The sequence below is a fragment of the Mauremys reevesii genome, linkage group 4 (genome assembly GCF_016161935.1).
Source record: "Mauremys reevesii isolate NIE-2019 linkage group 4, ASM1616193v1, whole genome shotgun sequence".
NCBI lineage: Eukaryota > Metazoa > Chordata > Testudines > Geoemydidae > Mauremys > Mauremys reevesii.
In genome coordinates this window covers 95,895,959-95,914,811 of record NC_052626.1, presented here as the reverse complement: position 1 = coordinate 95,914,811, position 18,853 = coordinate 95,895,959, and the positions used below count along the sequence as shown (strand labels likewise).

Sequence of the window (18,853 nt, the reverse complement as noted above, 5' to 3'; positions counted from 1 at the left end):
CACTTTTAAAAGACGAGCCTGGGAGCTAAAACTCATAACTTTGCTTGACACTAAAAATCAGGGACTGAATAGAGACACTGGTTTTATGACTTATTAGAACAACCTGTACCCCACAAACCCCCTCTTTTTGTCCTACGACTGCAGAGGGGTCAACAGGCCACTCTACCATGAATGGTCCTCACATACAAGGTACTACATACTGTCATCCCCCACCTGCATTTTTGCCCTCTGTCACCCCAATTTTCTCTTTCCCTTTGTTGCCGCCTTCCCCAGTATGCTTGAGGTTCCGTTCCTGCTCTCTCGTTCTCTGTGTAGCTACAAGGTGAAGCCAACATTCCTTCTGGGATAAGCTGTCCGAAATTAAGTTTACTGCATTTTGTGTATCCCTATGCAAAGGTTAAATACTTTTTTAAAAATAAGCCACTGTTTGGACACTGGGCTTTTTTCTTTGTTGGTTAATATACCAGCACATGAGTAAGAGAAACAGTGACCATGAACTATGCAATACAAATGGGCTTCTGTGATGTAAACAATTTGGTAAAAATTAACTGTAACATGTGAAGGAGAATGCAAATAAAATAGCTTTAAGGATCGGCTTTGTGGCTAGCACTTGTTGGTGAGTGTTGCCCTCTATTGGCAAAAGTCTGCATTTTTTTTAAACGCAGCTGCTTGCACACCAGCTACTCAGAGCAACTGGTTAAAAATCAGGCCTAATGATTTTACAGAGCAAAAAATGTCATGTAACAAGTCCCATTACCTTACAATAGTGAGAATTATTTTCTCAGTGGTTCAGCATTAGGACACACTGATGGATGCACATCTGACACAGTACATGAGCCAGTAGGAATAAATCAGTACTCATGGGAGGGAAGGAGGAAGGGCTGAGACAGTAACTACCCCTCAGTTTACTTTTCACCGAGGTCTCTGCCTGGGGTAGGATTTTACTCACCAAAACAACAGCAGGAGGCAGGTGCAGGGTGGAGGTGATTTGGAGGGCAGAAGCAGCAGGGCTCCAGAGAAGAGGGGGAATATGCACTATGTACTCTGTCTGCTTCTTTCAGAATAAAACAATTACAACGTTCTGTACTGGCATTATGACTCTCTTACCATGTTTCAACTAGTTTTATACAAGGTCTAGTTTTGTAATAACTCTATTTGCTTAGCTTCTTAACAATGTCTCTTTTCTATTTCTCTGAAGCACTACAAAGAGCCAATAGTTTCCACTCCTCTACACTGAATAAATACCAGAATTGGAGAAGAAAAATTCAATCTAGTAAGTAAAGCCTTAGAATCAATTGAATTTTCTATTTGTTCAGTAGCCTTTGGTTGTATTCCTCTTACTCAAAGGCCTGTTTAGTTACCTTTTATGGTAGGAACTGGGTTAAAGTTGTATGTATTTGAGCCTTTCCTAGTAATAAAGGAGGAAATGGAGATTTTTATATTTTCTGGGGTTTTAAACAGACTCCCATCTTGGGTGATTGTTTCCTAGATAGTGGATTATTCTACTGAACAACGTACTTTGTCATGCTGTACAGTATGTATTATGACTCATTCTTTTACAATTCCAGTACTCAAAGGATCAGTCATTTAAATTTATATAGTCTGGACTCTGGACTTAGCTGTATGTATAGTCTAAATGCTTGTATGAGGGAAGCTCAGTGATCATTGTACAATCCTCTTTGAAGTTACATAATTACGATTTAAGGCTGTGTTTTGTATGAGTTGGTCTCCTTAGTCCACAGCCTCTCATGATTTACACAGATGAAGTAGAAAAAGAAGGTTTTAAGATGTAAGAGGTTTTAAGGCTTCTGGCTCAGAAGCAGTTTGGTGAGACAAGGCTGCACAGCATCACCTCAGACTAGGGAAGGCCATGATGAATCGACATAGATACAGTTGGGATTTGGAAGTGTGGCGTGAGCAGAGCATTAGGAAATGGATAGGAAACCACTGGAGGTGGTTGGTGGTGGTGATATGTTCCTATGGTGTGGCTGCAGCACTTGATCAGAGGATTAGGAAAACCATGGAAGAGGGGTTCGAAGAAGTATTTCAGCATAGACAGGGTGAAGGTAGGTAAGAGTAAGTTCTAGCTATAACCCAAAGGTAGCCATAAGGCAGACATACGGAGGAAAGAAATGATGAGGCTGGATGATTGTGTTTGGGATCAGGAATATGCACAAGTGTAATGCTCTTGTCACGTTGTTTTATGGCAAGTGAATCAGTAACAAATTGAATGAAATGAAACAAATGTTAGAGCTCAATCCTGCCAGGAGCTGAGCATCTCCTGGAAGAGCTGAGAGCCTTCAGCTCCCAATTAAATTCACTGGGCAGAGTTCCAGCACAAGGTCTGTGCAATACTCAAGACTCACATGAGCACTATTTTGAGAGCGTAAGTGGCACATATGTCCATTGTGCTAACCCTTCGCACAGGAGAGAATTTCACTCAAACTGGAAGATATTTAGTGAGTGAAACAGGGATAAGGTGTTCTGTTATAACTGATTTTAAGGGATAAGATAAGAACAGTCATACTAGGTCACACCAAAGGTCCATCTAGCCCAGTATTGTGTCTTCTGACAGTGGCCAGTGCCAGGTGCTTCAGACAGGTCCGCCCAGGTGGGGGGGAGGACAAGTTGGGCAATTTGCCCCAGGCCCTGGGCCCCACAAGGGCCCCCACGAGAATATAGTATTCTATAATATTGCAACTTTTCTTATAGAAGGGGCCCCTGAAATTGCTTTGCCCCAGGCCCCCTGAATCCTCTGGGCGGCCCTGGCTTCAGAGGAAATGAACAGAACAGGTAATCATCCAGTGATGGTTTACATTGTTCTGTATTATTGTATGCTCCATCATTCAGATCATTTTATCTCTTGTTTTTGTTTCTTTGTTATAAGTATTTTATGGAACTTAGTTGTGGGTTTTTGTGGTTTGACTTATTAACTGTCTGTAATACAAAAGAAATGATATTTAAAAAAAAGTATTAGCACAAACACGTCACAGATATGATCTCAGTTATATCACTGAGTAAAAGGACACGTTGTAATGCTTTCCAGCAAAAAGTACTTGCAATAACTTGTAATTCTCCAAACAAGAAGATTCCCTCCCCCTACACTTACGGGTGCAAATACACTGGTGCACTCAACTAGATGGCAGCGGCTCCACGGCTACCTAATTATTTCTGTGCTCTTGTTTAGGCTCCCAGTGGGTTCTATACTTTTGAGCACCACCTGGTGAAATTATCCCCAGGCACACAGGTGTAGCATTCCCAGTTAGATGGGAAGCATTGCATATTTTACAGCATATCCTTTTGATAGCTAGTTAATGTAACCAAAGGAAGGAATAGTGCACCAGCAGAGGAGCAAGGGAGAAGGGTACTACCTTGTCTGCCCCCAAAATAATTTCATTTAAGGGAGTCTGATCCACTGACTTTAATGGAGGTTGAATCAGGCCTGGATTAAATCCCAAGCAGCACTAGTGGCAAGAGGATTAATAATATTGTAATTCTTCTAGGATCCAGTTCTGAATCAAATGATTCATCTTCTCCTATCAGTTAGTGAGCTTCCCCTTTTCTGCAACTAGTCTGCAGTGTGTGAGGCATCTTCCGTTACCTGCCTAGATCAATAATATTGGCACTGGAGTTTTGGTCTGTTTTATGAGAGGCATCATGACCGAGCTTTAGCAATAATTGTAAATCAGCTTGAGTCCACCTACTTTCCCAAACTACTGAAGGAGACATTCATGCCACAGGCAGGAAATCAGTTAGACCTGGATTTTAGTGAGACAAGGTAGGTGAGGTAATATGTTTTACTGGACCGACTTCTGTTAGTGAGACCAACTTCTGCTTAAGCATCAAAGCCTTATCCAGCCATGGGAAAGGGCCTGGCTTCAGTGTGTGATGATGGTAGCACTTTCTGCTTTTAGCTGACCCCCTTCCTAAACGTGGAGGTTAGTGCTACCCCTCCCATTAGTACTCAAATGCCTGTTGCCTTCAGAGAATTAATAAAAACAAGTTATAAACCAAGTACAATCCCTGTTTCCCCTTAGAAGTCAGTATCCGGGCACGCTTGTGCCCCACTGGCAAACCAGAATCTTTGGCTTGGGATCAGAAACATGCTTTTGAAAATTAGTAAGAAGCTTTCCTAGAAATATTCTTGTGATTCTTACATCACATGTCTACCAGCCAGACTGAAGGATGGATCTATCCCAGGGGTGGGCAAACTTTTAGGCCTGAAGGCCACATTGGGTTTCCAAAATTGTATGGAGGACCGGTTAGCGGAGGCTGTGTCTCCCTAAACAGCCAGGCGTGGCCCGGCCCCAACCCCGCCACCTATCCGACCCCTCCTGCTCCTCACCTTCTGACAGCCCCCCCAGAACTCCTGCCCCATCCAACCCTCCCTGTCCCCTGACTGACCCCCCGCCACCCCATCCAACCCCTCCTCTCATTCCTGACTGCCCCCCCGGAACCCCTGCCCCAGCCAACCACCCCTTCTCCCTGTCCCCTGATCTCCCCCGGGACCCCTGCCCCTGACTGCCCCCTGCTGCCCCATCCAACCCCCATCTCATTCCTGACTGCCCCCTGGGACCCCTTCCCCCATTCAACCCCCCTGTTCCCTGCCCTTTGACCACTATCCACAGCCCTGCCCCTGACCACCTGGGAACTTCCCTGCCCTCTATTCCTCTCCCCCCCCCCCCCGGCATCACCTTACCGCGCTTCCTGGAGCACCGGTGGCTGGCAGCGCTACAGCCACACCACCCGGCTGGAGCCAGCCACGCCACCGCGCAGCACAGAGCACCGGGTCAGGCCAGGCTCTGCAGTGGCACTGCCCTAGGAGCTCACAGCCCCGCCGCTCAGAGCATTGCGCTGGCGGCGGAGTGAGCTGAGGGGGAGGGAGGTCTGCAGGGGAGGGGCTGGGGGTTAGCCTCCTGACAGGGCCGATAAGGCCAGGGGGGAAAGCCAGTACAAATTACTGGGGCCTGGCAGTCCGGAAGGGGGGCCAGGGCTCGGCTTCGTCGGTCCTGTTTAGCTGGTCCGCCCTTGCTGGGGGGGCCTGAAAACTTTTTTTCACCAGGGCCCGAACCCACTCTCAGCGGCCCTGCTCCTGGGGCAGGAGCTCAGGGGCCAGGCAGGAGGGTCCGTGGGCCGGATGTGGCCTGCAGGCCGTAGTTTGCCCACCTCTGATCTATCCTCTCCCCTGTACCCCAGCCTCAGATTATAGTTCCAATTAGATAGCTCCAGATATCTAAATATGGGAGTGTTGAAAAAACCTGAACAATAAATAGTAATTAATCTGGCAGTCACTGGAAAGTGAACAAGTGGGAACAGCTGGCCCTCATTCATAACCTGCCAGATGTAGAGGAATCTGGTTTTCCACCCATGGAATAGCTTGCAAATCCCAGGAGAGTAAACTATCAGAATATTTCATGGTTGTGATAGGATAATCCCACCAAACAGGGGAGGTTAACAAATTGAAACATATTCTAGTCCTCCAAAGAAAGATTCGTGACAAATGAATCACCAGCCCCTCCAGGGGGAAATTCAACAAGGCAACCATCAGATCTTCACTGGACCTTTCAATTCACATTCTAGCCCAGCTTTCCATCTGAACAGATACCTTAGATACCTACGCTAACTAGAAATACTAAGTCCCATTATTGTGAGGGATTCACAAGCTTGTGACAGCTGCCAAGTAGTGACAGTTGAGGCAGGAAAAAGCTTCCATGTCCCAGGTTGATGAGGAAGTTGGGTCCAACTTCTTAGAGAGTATGGACTGGGGCAGGAGGAAGTCTGGCAACATCAGAGGTAGGGTTGCCATAATTTTAAATTTAGATATATAAAGCAATTGTTATAAACTGGTGGAGGTTATCAGAGACCTACTCCCTTCCTAACACTTCCCACATAAGTCCTGGCTACCTTAAGACTTGGGACTGTCTTTGAAAAACATCCACAAAGAAATTTTTGGATTTATTCATGTTCTGCATCCATAGTTGACTAAAAAGACTTAAAACAAAAACTGGCCTCAGTTGATCTTTGGTTTAAAAATCACACAAAAGAAAAATGCTTAATCCAGGTTTTAAAAAAAGAAAAGGAAAAAAGGCCGGGGGTGGGGGGGCGGCATTTCTTAATTCCAGCTCATTTTCAGCTTGTTCTCGATAAGCGCATTACCTTCTTAATTAAATTTTTGCCTATTAATTTTGCTTTGCTTTATTAAACCCTCCTGTGTACCTCTGGAAGGAGTCTCTAGAGGGAGCTAAAAGTCTTTTGAAAGGAAGCAGTGTGATTTATGAATTTGTCAAAACTTCAAGTATGCTGCTGCAATGAGCAGCAACATACTGTCAGCATATCTTGAGCACAAAATAAAGGCATTTGTCCCTCTCTAGGAGGAACACTGTGTGACTTCATTTCCTTGTAGAATTTACTAACTGATTAAAAGAATTTGTCACTCATCTCAGAAAAATATTAGTCCCCTTTTGAGACTTGTTCCCTAACTATACTTTGCTCGTAAATTACTTAAAATATATAGTCTAAAAAGCCTATTTCAGATGGCCTCAAAGATCCAATGCAGGGAATTGCCCTTCTAAATCTTAAGACTTCTGTCTTTCAGCATTGTGGATTTCCACACTTTTAACGTGTGATGTCTAAATCAACAAATTTCAATTTTACCACCTGAAGAATCTAGCTATATCCTCAGAGTTAAAGGGTCCTAGTTTGAAGGCTACTTGAACATAGTTATATCCACACAGAATCCACTGAGTTCTGGGGGAGTCCAGGTGGGAGAACTTTACAGTGGGGTGTAGCTATGTAGGATCCAGGGCCTTAGGGTCTAAGCCTATGACCTGTACTCTGCATTACAGTAGACCCTGTTGAAAGAACTGGATTTCCTCCAGTGCACTGAGCTGTAATACTTACATATGTTAATAAATGCCCCCATGTACTCTAAGCTGTACAGACATGAATATTTTCTTCATTCATAAGTCTGTTGGCAAACCTAATTCCATATTCTGCTGTTCGACTTCTGTGGTCTGAGGATCCATATTTCAATAAACATCTCTTGGGTTGCAGAGAACAAAAACATTTTCCCTCATTACACATTAAATAAAAGGCCCTTTGACAGCTGCTGCTTCCGTCCCCTGCTGTGATTAATTGGCACCTCCCGGAGCAGTGCTCATCCTCTCAGTCAAGGAGGGGAAGAGCTGCCCCTGGATTTGTCTGAGCAGAACCACAGGCTCAGTGAGAAATAGTAGTGTAGCGATGGGTTCTTTAAGTGTCCCGTGAGTGTTGGAGGGAAAATGGGCATTCTAAATCTTCTCTTCTACCCAACAAAACATTCCCCCAGTCATCTGTCCTGTAATTTGTTCCTTGCTGTTGGCAGGTATGAGTTTATGTAGTTGTACCAAAGGAACCTCACACCATCAGAAGGGTACTTTCAAAGTATCAGAATCATAACAGTCTTTTCCAAAGAATAAACAAGAGCAACAGCATTGGATATAAGTGTTTCAGAAACTTTATCAGCAACATCGCAGACACAGGATCAATATGTATGCAGCTGTGATGAACTAAAACAAATGAGGAAATCGGAATTATTTTTATTAGAGTAATGCATAGAGGCCACAATTAGATCAAAGGCTCATGAGTATGAACAGTAAAAGGAAGCCCATGCCCCAGGGAGATTATCATCATTTATTATTTGTTCTGATGGAGGATAATATATTTTGCAGAGGATTACGGGGAGTATGTTCTGAGGGGCACACTGGAAGAAAGAACAAAAGTGCTAGTTTGAAAACATCAAAAGTGAGCAATGGAGGCTAGCATTATGGGCTGATTGACTATCGAGACATTCACTCCCACCTCCAATGAGAGAGAATAGGGTGGGGATAAGTTGGAAGGGGCCTTGAAAGTAAAGACAAATAGCTTATGTTTGATGTGATGATCTTAATGGAAAACTGATGGATTATCCTGATCCACATTATACATCCCTTATTTGAAGCTTTGCCCTTATACGGTGTTCTAGTGGCTCCTAGTAGTGCCACTATGTTTAAGATTGCACCAGCATTTGCATTATACTTTTATTTTATCCAGCTATAAAAATACTTTCCAAGCTAAAACTTGGCATGTAATTTCTTAGCACTCTCTCTCTCTGTAATGTATCTTTTTTGTGTGTGCCAAAAATAGGTTTATTAGGCTGCATTTTGTACACTTGCAAATATTAAAGTGCACAGTGAGGTTGCTATCCTGCTACTGACTGCATGCAGGCACAAACAACTGGCATGCAATTTCTTTCCCCATGTCTAATTTGCCCATACTTGCTGATTCAGGGTCTTAAACAATCCAGAGTAGCCATTTAGTGTGTTGTACTATTGATTGGCTGATAATAGGGACTGTGGGGTTGTTTTTAGCCTTACCTTCCAACCATACTTCTCAATTCTTCCTCGTTACGATGGACATGCCTCATTTAAGGCATTCATTTTCCTCCACCTCACAGAGCTCTTGTCCTACGTGACGAGTGATTTTTGGGTACCTCAATTTTTAGGGTGCTTCAAGGTGTCAAAGAAGTGCTGATTTTTTTCAGAAATGATGAGCCTTTCAGATGTTTTAAGTTGAGCAATGAAGAACTGAGGGCCACTTTTTGAAAATTTAGATACAGAGAGTGTGTATGCTCCTCTGGGCCTACATGCATGTGCACACAGCGTGGGTATATAAACGTTGCCATTTAGATGCAGTCTTTGGGGAATCTTGGACTTCATCTTACTGCAGTTCTTTGACCTAAATAAAACTTGCAATTAAAGTAGCTTGAGCAAAATGTACAATCTTGTTTTCCTTTGGCAGATTTCCCTCTACTGTACAGCAAGAGAGTTGGGCTTCATTCACAGGAGAGCTCTGCCAGATCTCAGAGTGCTCTTGATGATGATGTTTCTCAATCACAGGTATGAAGGAAAACTCTTGGTAAAATAGTGGTAACACAACAGTTATGTCTCTCTCTCTCTCTCTCTCTAAGATACTTCTATGGCTCCCCTTACTGTGCTATCTGAGCACCTCAGTCTTTTAAACACGCTTTTTCTCTGAGCACCCCTGCGAGTACCCATTTTACAGGTGGTGAACTGAGGCACAGAGAGGCTAAGGGTAAATTTTTCAAAAGCACCCGAGGGAATGTCTACACAGCATTTTGGATTGAGCCTCCCAGCCTGGGTCGATTGACTCAGTCTGGCAGGGCTTGAACAAGTGCTCCCAAAACAGCTGTGTAAAAAGTGATTTGAATTGGTAGTTTGGGGCTGGAGCTTTGGGTCAGAGTCTGAGTCTATTGATCTGGGCTGGGAGGCTCACTCCAAAATGCTGTGTAGATAAAACCTAAGTGATTTGGGCACTTAAGTCAGATTCTTTCAATGGGACTTGGGTGCCTAAATTAGTCACTTATGAAAAATTTACCATATGCAACTTGCCCGAGGTCATACAGGTAGTCTGTTGTACAGCAGGGACTTGAATCCATGTCTCCCAAGTCCTAGGTTAGTGTCCTAACCACTGGACTATTAGTTAAACATGATTTAAAACAATACTTTACTTCAAGGCTTTGTCATAAGATTTAGAGCCTTCCATATCTATGGCACAGTTCAAACCCAGTCCAGGACAGTAGGGACAGGAACTGAGCACCGCCTGGGGGCTGATCAGTAAAATGCTTTTGGTGATCTTATTTCAGATAACAGCAGAAACGTCTCCACATTATAAACCTCTACTGCCATAACTGGTACTAACTGTCATTCTTGTTAGAAGTCTGAGCAGAGTGGATTGAATGGGCATATTTATTTATTGGCATTTCTAGGGCATTCATCACTGTAATATCTGAGATCCTCACAAATGTTATTTTAGGCATCAAAACACTGCTGTGAGTCTGGTAATAATTATTATTGCTCCCATTTTACAGATGGGAAAATGAGGCACAGGAAAGATTAATGACTTGCCCAAACTCACATGGGACTGAGGTGGGAATAGAAACCCAGATCTCCTGACTATCCAGTCCTGTGCCTTAACCACAAGGAACATCTTTCCTCCTCAAAGCATGGAGAATGACATTCTTCACTTCTAAAAGGAAACCTCCAGGTTAGGGGTTGGGCACATTGGCTGGACAATGTAGTAGTCTTGCAATGGTACTGCCTGAATTGCAGGTACAGTGAAGGCTTCAGTATCCAGAACTGTAACTGACACAATTTGTATGTCCATTTAATAGTGTGTAAATCTATCATCTTGCATTTCCCATTTGTTGTTGGGTTGCTTCAGTCATTCCTGGCTGCACTACACACAAAAAACAGTGCAATATTTCTGAAGCAGCCAGATAAAAGCTGTGCTACAGTGTTCTCTGTTTGCTTTAAACTGTGCAGCTGAAATATACAGAAGAAGAGGGTAGGTCATCTTTTGTTTATAGTCCTTTAGTCTGGAGAGATTCTTTCCAAGAAAAATATTGAAGGAAGGACTACTTAAGAAAGTAAAGTTAGCATCCACTCTCAGTATAGGTTAACATTAGGCCAATTTAGAGTACCAATTTACAATGCTATTCTCAATCCTAGATTACAAAAATATAGCACTTGGGAAAGGGAAAATAGCAGACAGTGTTTCTTCTTACTAGATGGGTTTTTGTGTGTGCATGAGTATGTGTGTGTGCGCATGCACACATGTACCTGTACACATTCAGCTTTATTTGGGACAGTATATTTTGGTATGATTTATTTTAAAATTCTGCATAAATAAAAATTATTAGCTATATTTTCTACCACTTAAATAACCACTTCATACACTCCATACAGTTGACATCTCACAGCAAACCACCAGAAATTGGAAGAGGACTTTTCAAACCCTACATCCCAGTGTTTCAAAGAAAGCCAAAAGCCAAAGAGATACCTGAAGAAATCCGCCAATATGTGCCCCATCACCCACTTAAGAACAGTACTACAGGATCTCCATTGATGTATTCTGGAAATGTTACTTCAGTTGCTAATCTATATAAGCATAGAGATGAAAATGGTAACAATGAGGAATATAATGTAGGTAACTTGAATGAGAGTGAAGAATGTACCACCAGAACAGGGGCCTTCAATAGAAAAAATATAGATTTTTCCTCTCTAGACACAGAAAAAAAAGATGAAAGAAATCCAAGACAGCTGAAAGTACAGCCTGACCTAGAAATAAATGAAATAAAAAAACAGATAAGGAACAAATTAATGCTTGGTGCAGAGCAGCAATCCAAATTACTTGATTTGAACAATGCAGATCTAGGTGGAACAAAACCAGAACATCAAAGCCAAAGAATGCTGGAAATTTCAGAATGGAAGGATGCTCATGGTAATATGGGAAAAAACATATTTAAGCAATCCAGTCTTTCTGTACTTCTTCCATTTGCAAATGATGCTTTGCCAACTTCATCAGCAGACACAAAAGATATTCCAAAGAGTCCAGACAGTTCTGTAGAAGAACATCTGTCTAGCCAACCGAAATCACCATTGAGACTAATTGCCAGTGCAATAAAGAGATCCATTCTAGAACCTCTTGTGTCTCATCCAGAAAGCATGAAAAAGAGCCCAGACAGTAAAGCCAACCCTACTTCAGAACACACCTTTTTCAATTCCCCTAATATGTCTGGTTGCTCTGTACGTTTAAGGAACAGTAACGGTAATAGAGATCATGACGTGCAGCCACAAGAATCTAATAGACTGGAAACGAGAAGCTCAGTCACAAACCCACCTAGTCTTTCCTGTAGTCTTGAAGAGAAATCTTCATGTGATTCCACAGAGGTATTGTTTCCGGTTTACAGTTTGCACACAGGTCCTTCCAAAGCTGCTGTTATGCCTGAAAATTCATCTGGTGCAAAGACAGAAGATGTACCCAGACACCTAGAAAACTTTACTCTTAAAGAAACTCCAGAGAGGGCTTCCACTGATGACTTATGTATTCGTAACCAGAAGCACCTTCTTTTTTCATCTCTAAGTCTCAAGAACAAAACTTCCGAGGACATCCTTGGAAATCCTGCACAAATGAATGATATCTGTGCGCTCTTTAGTAACTTGAGGAATAAAGTCAATGAAAGGGAAAAGAACGATTCCTTAAAGTCATCTATGTCCTTCATTAACAACCTTTCCCCAGAAAAAGTGCTAAATAATCCTTCCACTGATGAGGACTCAGGTAAATAGGATTGTTCATTTTAAATAATACAATTTTTAAATTTAATATACATATGCATTAATTATTGTAAACAATTTCTTTGCCTTTTATTTTTGGTGTGTTTATTTTGAAGTTATAATATTTAAGAAAAATTTAAGAAACGTTAATTTTAATTAAGAATATTGATTAAAACTTGGAAGGTTATTGAAGCATTTAACAGGAGAAAAACATACTGCTAATCAAGGATCAGAGGTTCAGGCTCAAGTCTGGTTCTCTGCTTCTTTGGGTTCAGACATGACTGTGATAAGCGCAATGCAAATACTGAGATAGAAAGGCAGATGGGATGGAAAATTCTGTAGAGGCTACCTGAGGAGTAATGGTTGCCATGATGTTAAATGTTCTGATGGAAGAGGGATAAAGTAGGCAAAGTTAAAATCCTAGGAGAGAAGGGAAGAAGACCCCACTGTGGGAAAGAGGGAAAATATCAGTTATTTATGTGAACTCATGGCCTGACTGATATTGCTATTGAATGATGTCAACCAGTTAAGAACATAGGAATTTCCATACTGGACCAGACTTATGGTCTATTTAGTCCAGTATCTTGTCCATGACAGTGGCTGGCACCAAACACTTCAGGAAAAGATACAAAAACCTCACAGAGGATAATTATGAGGTAATCTGCCTCTAGGGGAAGCTTTTTTCTAATCCTCAACCTCATTTGTCTTTTGCCCTGAGAATGAAAGCTCGAGTTCCATAAGTATATTGTATGTAGTGTAAAAAGCATTGGCTCTTATTAGTGTTAAAGTTTTTGCTTTTCAATGTTATTTATGTCCCTCTATTCTTGTGGTACGAGAGAAGGTAAACATTAGCACCTGATTAACTGTCTTTATACCATTCATTATTTTGCTACTCTAGTCACTGATTATGAATAAAGCTATGGTTTTGTCACGAAGGTCACTGAATCTATGACTTACAAAGACCTCCGTGACTTCAGCCCCGGGAGCTGCAGGGTCCCGCTGCCTCCCGCAGCGACAGGGAGCTGTAAGGTACCCACCCCCGGCTTGAGGCAGTAGGCCCCCAAGCTCTCAGCCACCATGGGCAGCAGGAGTACCGTGCAGCTCCTGGCTGTTGCAGCAGATGAGGGATCCCCGCAGCTCCCTGCCATGGGACAAGGGGATCCTGGCCACACCATGCCATGGGGCAAAGGGACCCTGGAGCTTTGGGCCCCCAGCTGCTGCACAGCTGCGTAGTCCCTTCCCATTTTATCATGGATATTTTTAGTAAAAGTCAGGGACAGTTCATGGGCTTCTGTGAACTTTTCTTTATTGCCCATGACCTGTTTGTGACTTTTACTAAACATATCCATGACAAAATCTTAGCCTTAATTATGAACAACCATTCTGTTTTGGGAAGCAACTTAGTTACTCTGCTGCTGCAAGGAACCCTCACAATCCAAGTAAATGCTAATAAGAAGGAAATTGGAATACATATCGGTGGCAGAGAGAGATTAATATGAATGGAGTCTGTGAAAGTTTGAATGCTTTAGGGCCTGATCTCATGAGTTGCTGAGCACCTATTGCTCCTGTGGAAGACAGTAGACTAGAGAGCACTCAGCACCTTGCAGAACTGAGGCCTTACATTATGAAACATTATAACCCACTGCTTAGGAGAACAGTAAGTAGTACATCCTTGCATGGATCAATGAGGTGAAGGGCAATTGATGCTTTAATGCCTGTGACCCTTTGAGTAGGAACAAATCTCTGAATGCTGAAATGTTACACCATTACAACATGCTGTTATAACTGATTTAAACATATCCATTGTGAGAAATGTCTCTGAACTTACATGCATGGATCAGAGAAATTGGTGTGAAAAATGGAAAAACAATTAATTTATAAATAAAACACTGATTTGTTTAATTGTGCTTGTAATAATGGCCTCATTAGGATCCAGAAACTTGATGGTGACATTGCATTTCACCGCTGTTCAAAGAGACAAAGGTTCAGCTGTAGGTTTGAAGCTGTTGTCACTAAGGCCAGGGAAAGTTGAGCAGCTTGGGAACTTGATGATGCTAGTATTTTGGAAGCTGGGTTAGCTGCATTTCTCTCAGGCTACTGCAGCACGTTCACTTACGTTGTTAGTTTTTGTTAAGTTTCCATCCTCTTCCCACTGTGCTTAGTTAGAAGCAAAATGACTGAGCAGACACCATTTCGACTGGGAGAAATAATAGCATGAGGGAAGGATATGGGAAAGTTCTGACATTATTGCATCAAGACCATGGTTTGGAGTGCCTGTTTAGGGAAACTTGCAATATAAATAACCCCAACTTTTCTCAGTCCCCTTTTATTATGGTTCTTGTCCACGTTATCCCCTGCCTTAATGCACGGAGTATTTGGAAATCTTATCTCCAGTGCGACGCTAGTGAATAGCTTTTGAACTTGTGTAGCTTTTACACATCAGGTAACCAGTATGAGAATTGCTTGTCTGCACCTCCCACAATCAAGCCCTTAGTGTAAACCCTTAGAATTCTTCCTATTCAAACTAGCCATTGGGATGACTATTGGAACATTCCTTGCAGCAGGGACAGTCCTTATTATAAGCAAAGTTACTTAATAGACCCCTGATGCAAGAAAGCTTTCTGTCAAATTCTTTCCTACCCACTGCACCCATTACACTGAAACAAGACATGTTTACCTCACACAGGCCTCATTTATAAGTCCCTAAGGAGGAAAGGGTATTCATGGATGTAACGGAGCGCATTCCCCTCTTGTGAGCGCCCCCTTGGCCGAGTGCGCAAGCCTGCACACACACGCTCTCTCTCTGAGGATAAAGCAGACCCCAAGGCTCCCTCCCTGGAGACAATGTCTTCCCCTCTTGGAGCTTCCTGGCTACAGCTCTGTAGTTCAGTTCCTCTTTCGGGGTGCCTCACTGTCCAGGTCGCTTCCCCCCACTGGCTGGTGGGGGTGGGGGTGGGGAAGGGACACGGGCCTGCTGGTTTCTCACCTAAGTGAAGACTCCTGGTGTCGTAACATCCTCTTTGAGTGGGTGGGGGAGACTGGGTCTGCCGTCTCCACCAGAGTCTGTTCTAGGGCCCAATGGTGGGCAGCTACATTCAACACCATGGGGTGCTAAGCTGCTACCCCCCCCCATACCCTAGACCACTTCCTACTGCAGTCTCCTTTAGCTTCCCAGAGTAAATCATTTCAGTCAAGGCTTTGACCCCCACACTCACTCATGTACCTCTACTTGGTGGGTTTGCACAGGTCTGTGTTGTCAGGTCTTAGACAATGAGCTCCTAGGCAGTACTCTCCCCTCCAAGCATCCACCTGCTCCCTTCCACTGCCTGCCTCTGAACTGCTCTGCTCCCCTTTTGTGCTTCCAGTTTGTGCAGGCTTTGCAGGTGTGGCTGGGCAGAGATGCCTGGGCCCAGAGCTGTTCCTTAACCCCCTTGCTCCCCAGTGTGGGCTTTACATATCCCATCACATTTGAGCAAATCATTCTATGTGCCTCCATTTGTAAAATGGGAATATTCATAAATACCACAAAGTGCATTAAGATCTATGGGCAAAAAAACTATAGAAATGCTCAATTTTTTCATTGTGCACAGGATCACATATTAAACACATTATTGCCACTAATTGTGATTGAGTATTTTTATTTGGCCTAAATACCTTTCTGCCTTCAAAAGCCCTGATCAAGAACTTTTCCATGAAGGGGCATTGCTAGTTATCAATTAGTTGCCAGGTGTCTCCTAACAATGCTTATACAATGTCCCTTGAATGACTGGACTTTTTATAGGCCATCTAAATTGGTTTCCCAAGCAGAATAAGAGACAGATGCCTGACATTCCAGAATACATAAGGTGACAGGCACTGTTGGAACTATATTATTAATCCATTTTATGTAAGGACACTGACTTCTTCATCCTCTTGTGATTGCCCTTGTCCTAAACCCTTAGGGAAGTGAATGACTCTGCCTCTGTTCCAAAAAGGCAAACAACTCCCAAGTTGGAGTCCCTTGAGAAGGAGACAGGTGCTTTTGTATCACAGAAGGCTATTTATCCTCTAGACCTTGTAACACTTCTTAATTATTGATGTGACTCAGAGAGGAGGACAGAGGAAGGCAATAATTTATTCCCACTAAAGAAAGAAGAAAGGGAGCATGTAATTGATTGCGTTGCCAACCCCACCAGAAAATTTTGTAAAGCTTAAGAATTTGCATTTTGTGGAATTTTATTTCAATGACAGTGTGATCAGAAGACAAATACTGGAGATTTTTGGTAAAGAACAAAGAAAAACAAAATCAAGTGAGAGATGATATTTGAATGAGTTAAACCATCAAAAGAAACAAGGCTGCGAGCCAGAACCTAGCCCCTAATTCATTCCTTTGTACCCATTCTGACAGCGTGAAGACTGTCTTAGAGAATTTCCCTGGATAACATAAAGCTGGCATAACTGGCTGTACACCATCCGCTGCTGGCCTTACAGTGTTCTGGACATGCTGAGGTAGCCGTGACCTTTCTGTACACTGGCAATTATGATCGGCTGATCAGCCCCTAAAGGGCTCTTCCAGCAGGCGCTAGTTAGAGCCACTCTGACTTGTACTCTGTCCTCTGCTTAAAGATGGGGTGGGGAGTGGAAAGCTCCACATTGTTCCCATGCATAGAGTACAGCTCAGGCACACTTGGCCCTATGTCTTTCAGAATGCTGACTGTAAAATGGCTTCTTGAGTCTAGACAGCTCCTCTTTATGAGTAACTGTTTTTCTTGACCTGTGTAGCTCCTAGAAATCTTATGAGGGCCCATTCTGCTCTGTTAAACCTTTCTAAGCCTGCAACTTCATTAAGGTCAGTGATTTGGTGTGAAGTCAACAGAGTTATTCCATGATTAATGTTGATGTAACGGAGGCTATGTCTACACTAGAGAGCTTACAGCAGCACTGCTGAGAGCGTTCCCATCGATATAATTAAACCACCCCCAATGAACTGTGGGAGCAGCTCTTCCACTGACATAGCATTTTGCACACTGCCACTTGCATGCCAGGGTAACTTACGTTGCTCTTGGGGGCGGTGTTTTTTTCACACCCTGAGCAACATAAGTTTTGCTGACCTAAGTGGAAGTGTAGACATGGCCTTATTGAGAGCAGAATTTAGCCCTCTATTGTTGTGCTTTCTACCATTTAGTTACTTTTCTGGAATGAACATGTTTCAGTGACTCCAATTTTAAAGTATTTTTTGAGACAGAAATTAATTCTTCTTTTGAAGGGTTTGGATTCACAGTGAAACAAATGAGAAAAGGGGAAGGGAAACTTACAGTGAGGGGAATGGGAAGTGATCATATTCCAAATAAAACTTGCATTCATATACTGGATTATAGCAAATCAACAGTTACCTGGCAAACGCTAAGCAAGAAGTCATTGATCACTTTAAATTGTGTGTACTCCCGAGATGCAGTCCAGTGCAGATGTTAATCATTAACCCTGCAGCAGGTTGAAGTGTGGAGACAGATGTTCCTGGAGCAGTTTTATTTTTTTAAACAAAGAGAATAAAGATATGAATTAGACAAATAAATTGAGAAGAACAAAACAGCCAGCTAGAACAAGGCTCCGGTGAAATGGGCATAATAAAATTGTTGTAGTTAAATATACATTAATTTGTATCCCTGAATGCATGTTTTTCCCAATGATATCTTTTGAATTTCCCTCAGAGTATATTGTTTTGATGTATGGATTTTCCTGACTTATTATGGCATTTTAATCAACAGTTCAATGATGTGATAATAGTCTTAAGACAGAAAAATAAAAGTGACATTTGTTTAGACATAATTAATGAAATATTTATGTTGCATGAGACTATGTGATAAAACCTTGTTCTCTTAGTCCATTTGCTTCTGATTACATTTGTGATTTTTTTATATGACCAGACATTCTGACGCCAGCTATTTTACACTGAGCAGATGTCATGTAGTAAAAATGGGTGCCAGATGCTAGAAGCCACAAGGGTAATTTGTTTAAGAGCTGGCTCAGACTTTTTGCGTTCAATTACACCACATGGTGAGCCTTACACAATCATTTAAGTAATATGGGTAACTTCAGATATGCTTTTTAATAACAAATTTCATTTCTGAATGCATTTTGAGCATCATGCTACATAGATGGCGTTTAAGGAATTGATTGATACATAATACTGGTATGTTTAAAAAAGAATTCCAAATAACAAGCAGCAAAGGCTTTGGACAGTGGCCAAAAATTTAATTAACATGATCAGCCAAATTTCCAAATTGCCTTTAGGTGCAAACTAATAAAGCTCAGGGCAGGTGCACTATGCAAGTGGCTAGGGTGAATGTCCATATGTCTCAAGGGAGAGTACTTCCTGCTTCACTTTGTTCCTGCATTTTAGGCTCTGAACACCTATCTGTCAAAAAACAAGTGACTGCATGTTGTTCTTCTTCCTCTGATGGTGAATTTGAACACAAGCCTTCAATAGCACTCAAGGTAACCTTTACTTAGAGACAAAAGGAAGCTTTCACTGTTGAATTATACTTAAGATGTGTGTGATTCTGATTTTAAAATAGAAGAGTTTTGGGGGGTGTTGATATGTAAACCTAGTATTGTAATATATAACGGATTGAACCGCATCAGGTCTCTTTCCAGAAGACAGGTACCGGAATTTCTTGTACCTGTCAGAACTGCCCCCTCCCCCCAGGTTATAAGAACTTTGA

General features: G+C 42.4%; 1 protein-coding gene across 18 annotated transcripts in view; it reads left to right on the top strand.

Moving 5' to 3' along the window:
• MICAL2 (microtubule associated monooxygenase, calponin and LIM domain containing 2) overlaps positions 1 to 18,853 on the top strand; it is a 193,326-nt gene that overhangs the window by 148,778 nt on the left and 25,695 nt on the right. For all 18 annotated transcript variants that reach the window (XR_005597517.1, XM_039534214.1, XM_039534216.1 and 15 more), the window contains 4 exons: positions 1,199 to 1,273; positions 8,818 to 8,915; positions 10,785 to 12,156; positions 18,532 to 18,626. Coding sequence is in view for 17 of the 18 variants with exons in the window: in XM_039534214.1 (XP_039390148.1) it covers positions 1,199 to 1,273; positions 8,818 to 8,915; positions 10,785 to 12,156; positions 18,532 to 18,626 (1,640 nt within the window). In the remaining variant the exon portion in view is untranslated. The remainder of the gene's footprint in view (positions 1 to 1,198; positions 1,274 to 8,817; positions 8,916 to 10,784; positions 12,157 to 18,531; positions 18,627 to 18,853) is intronic.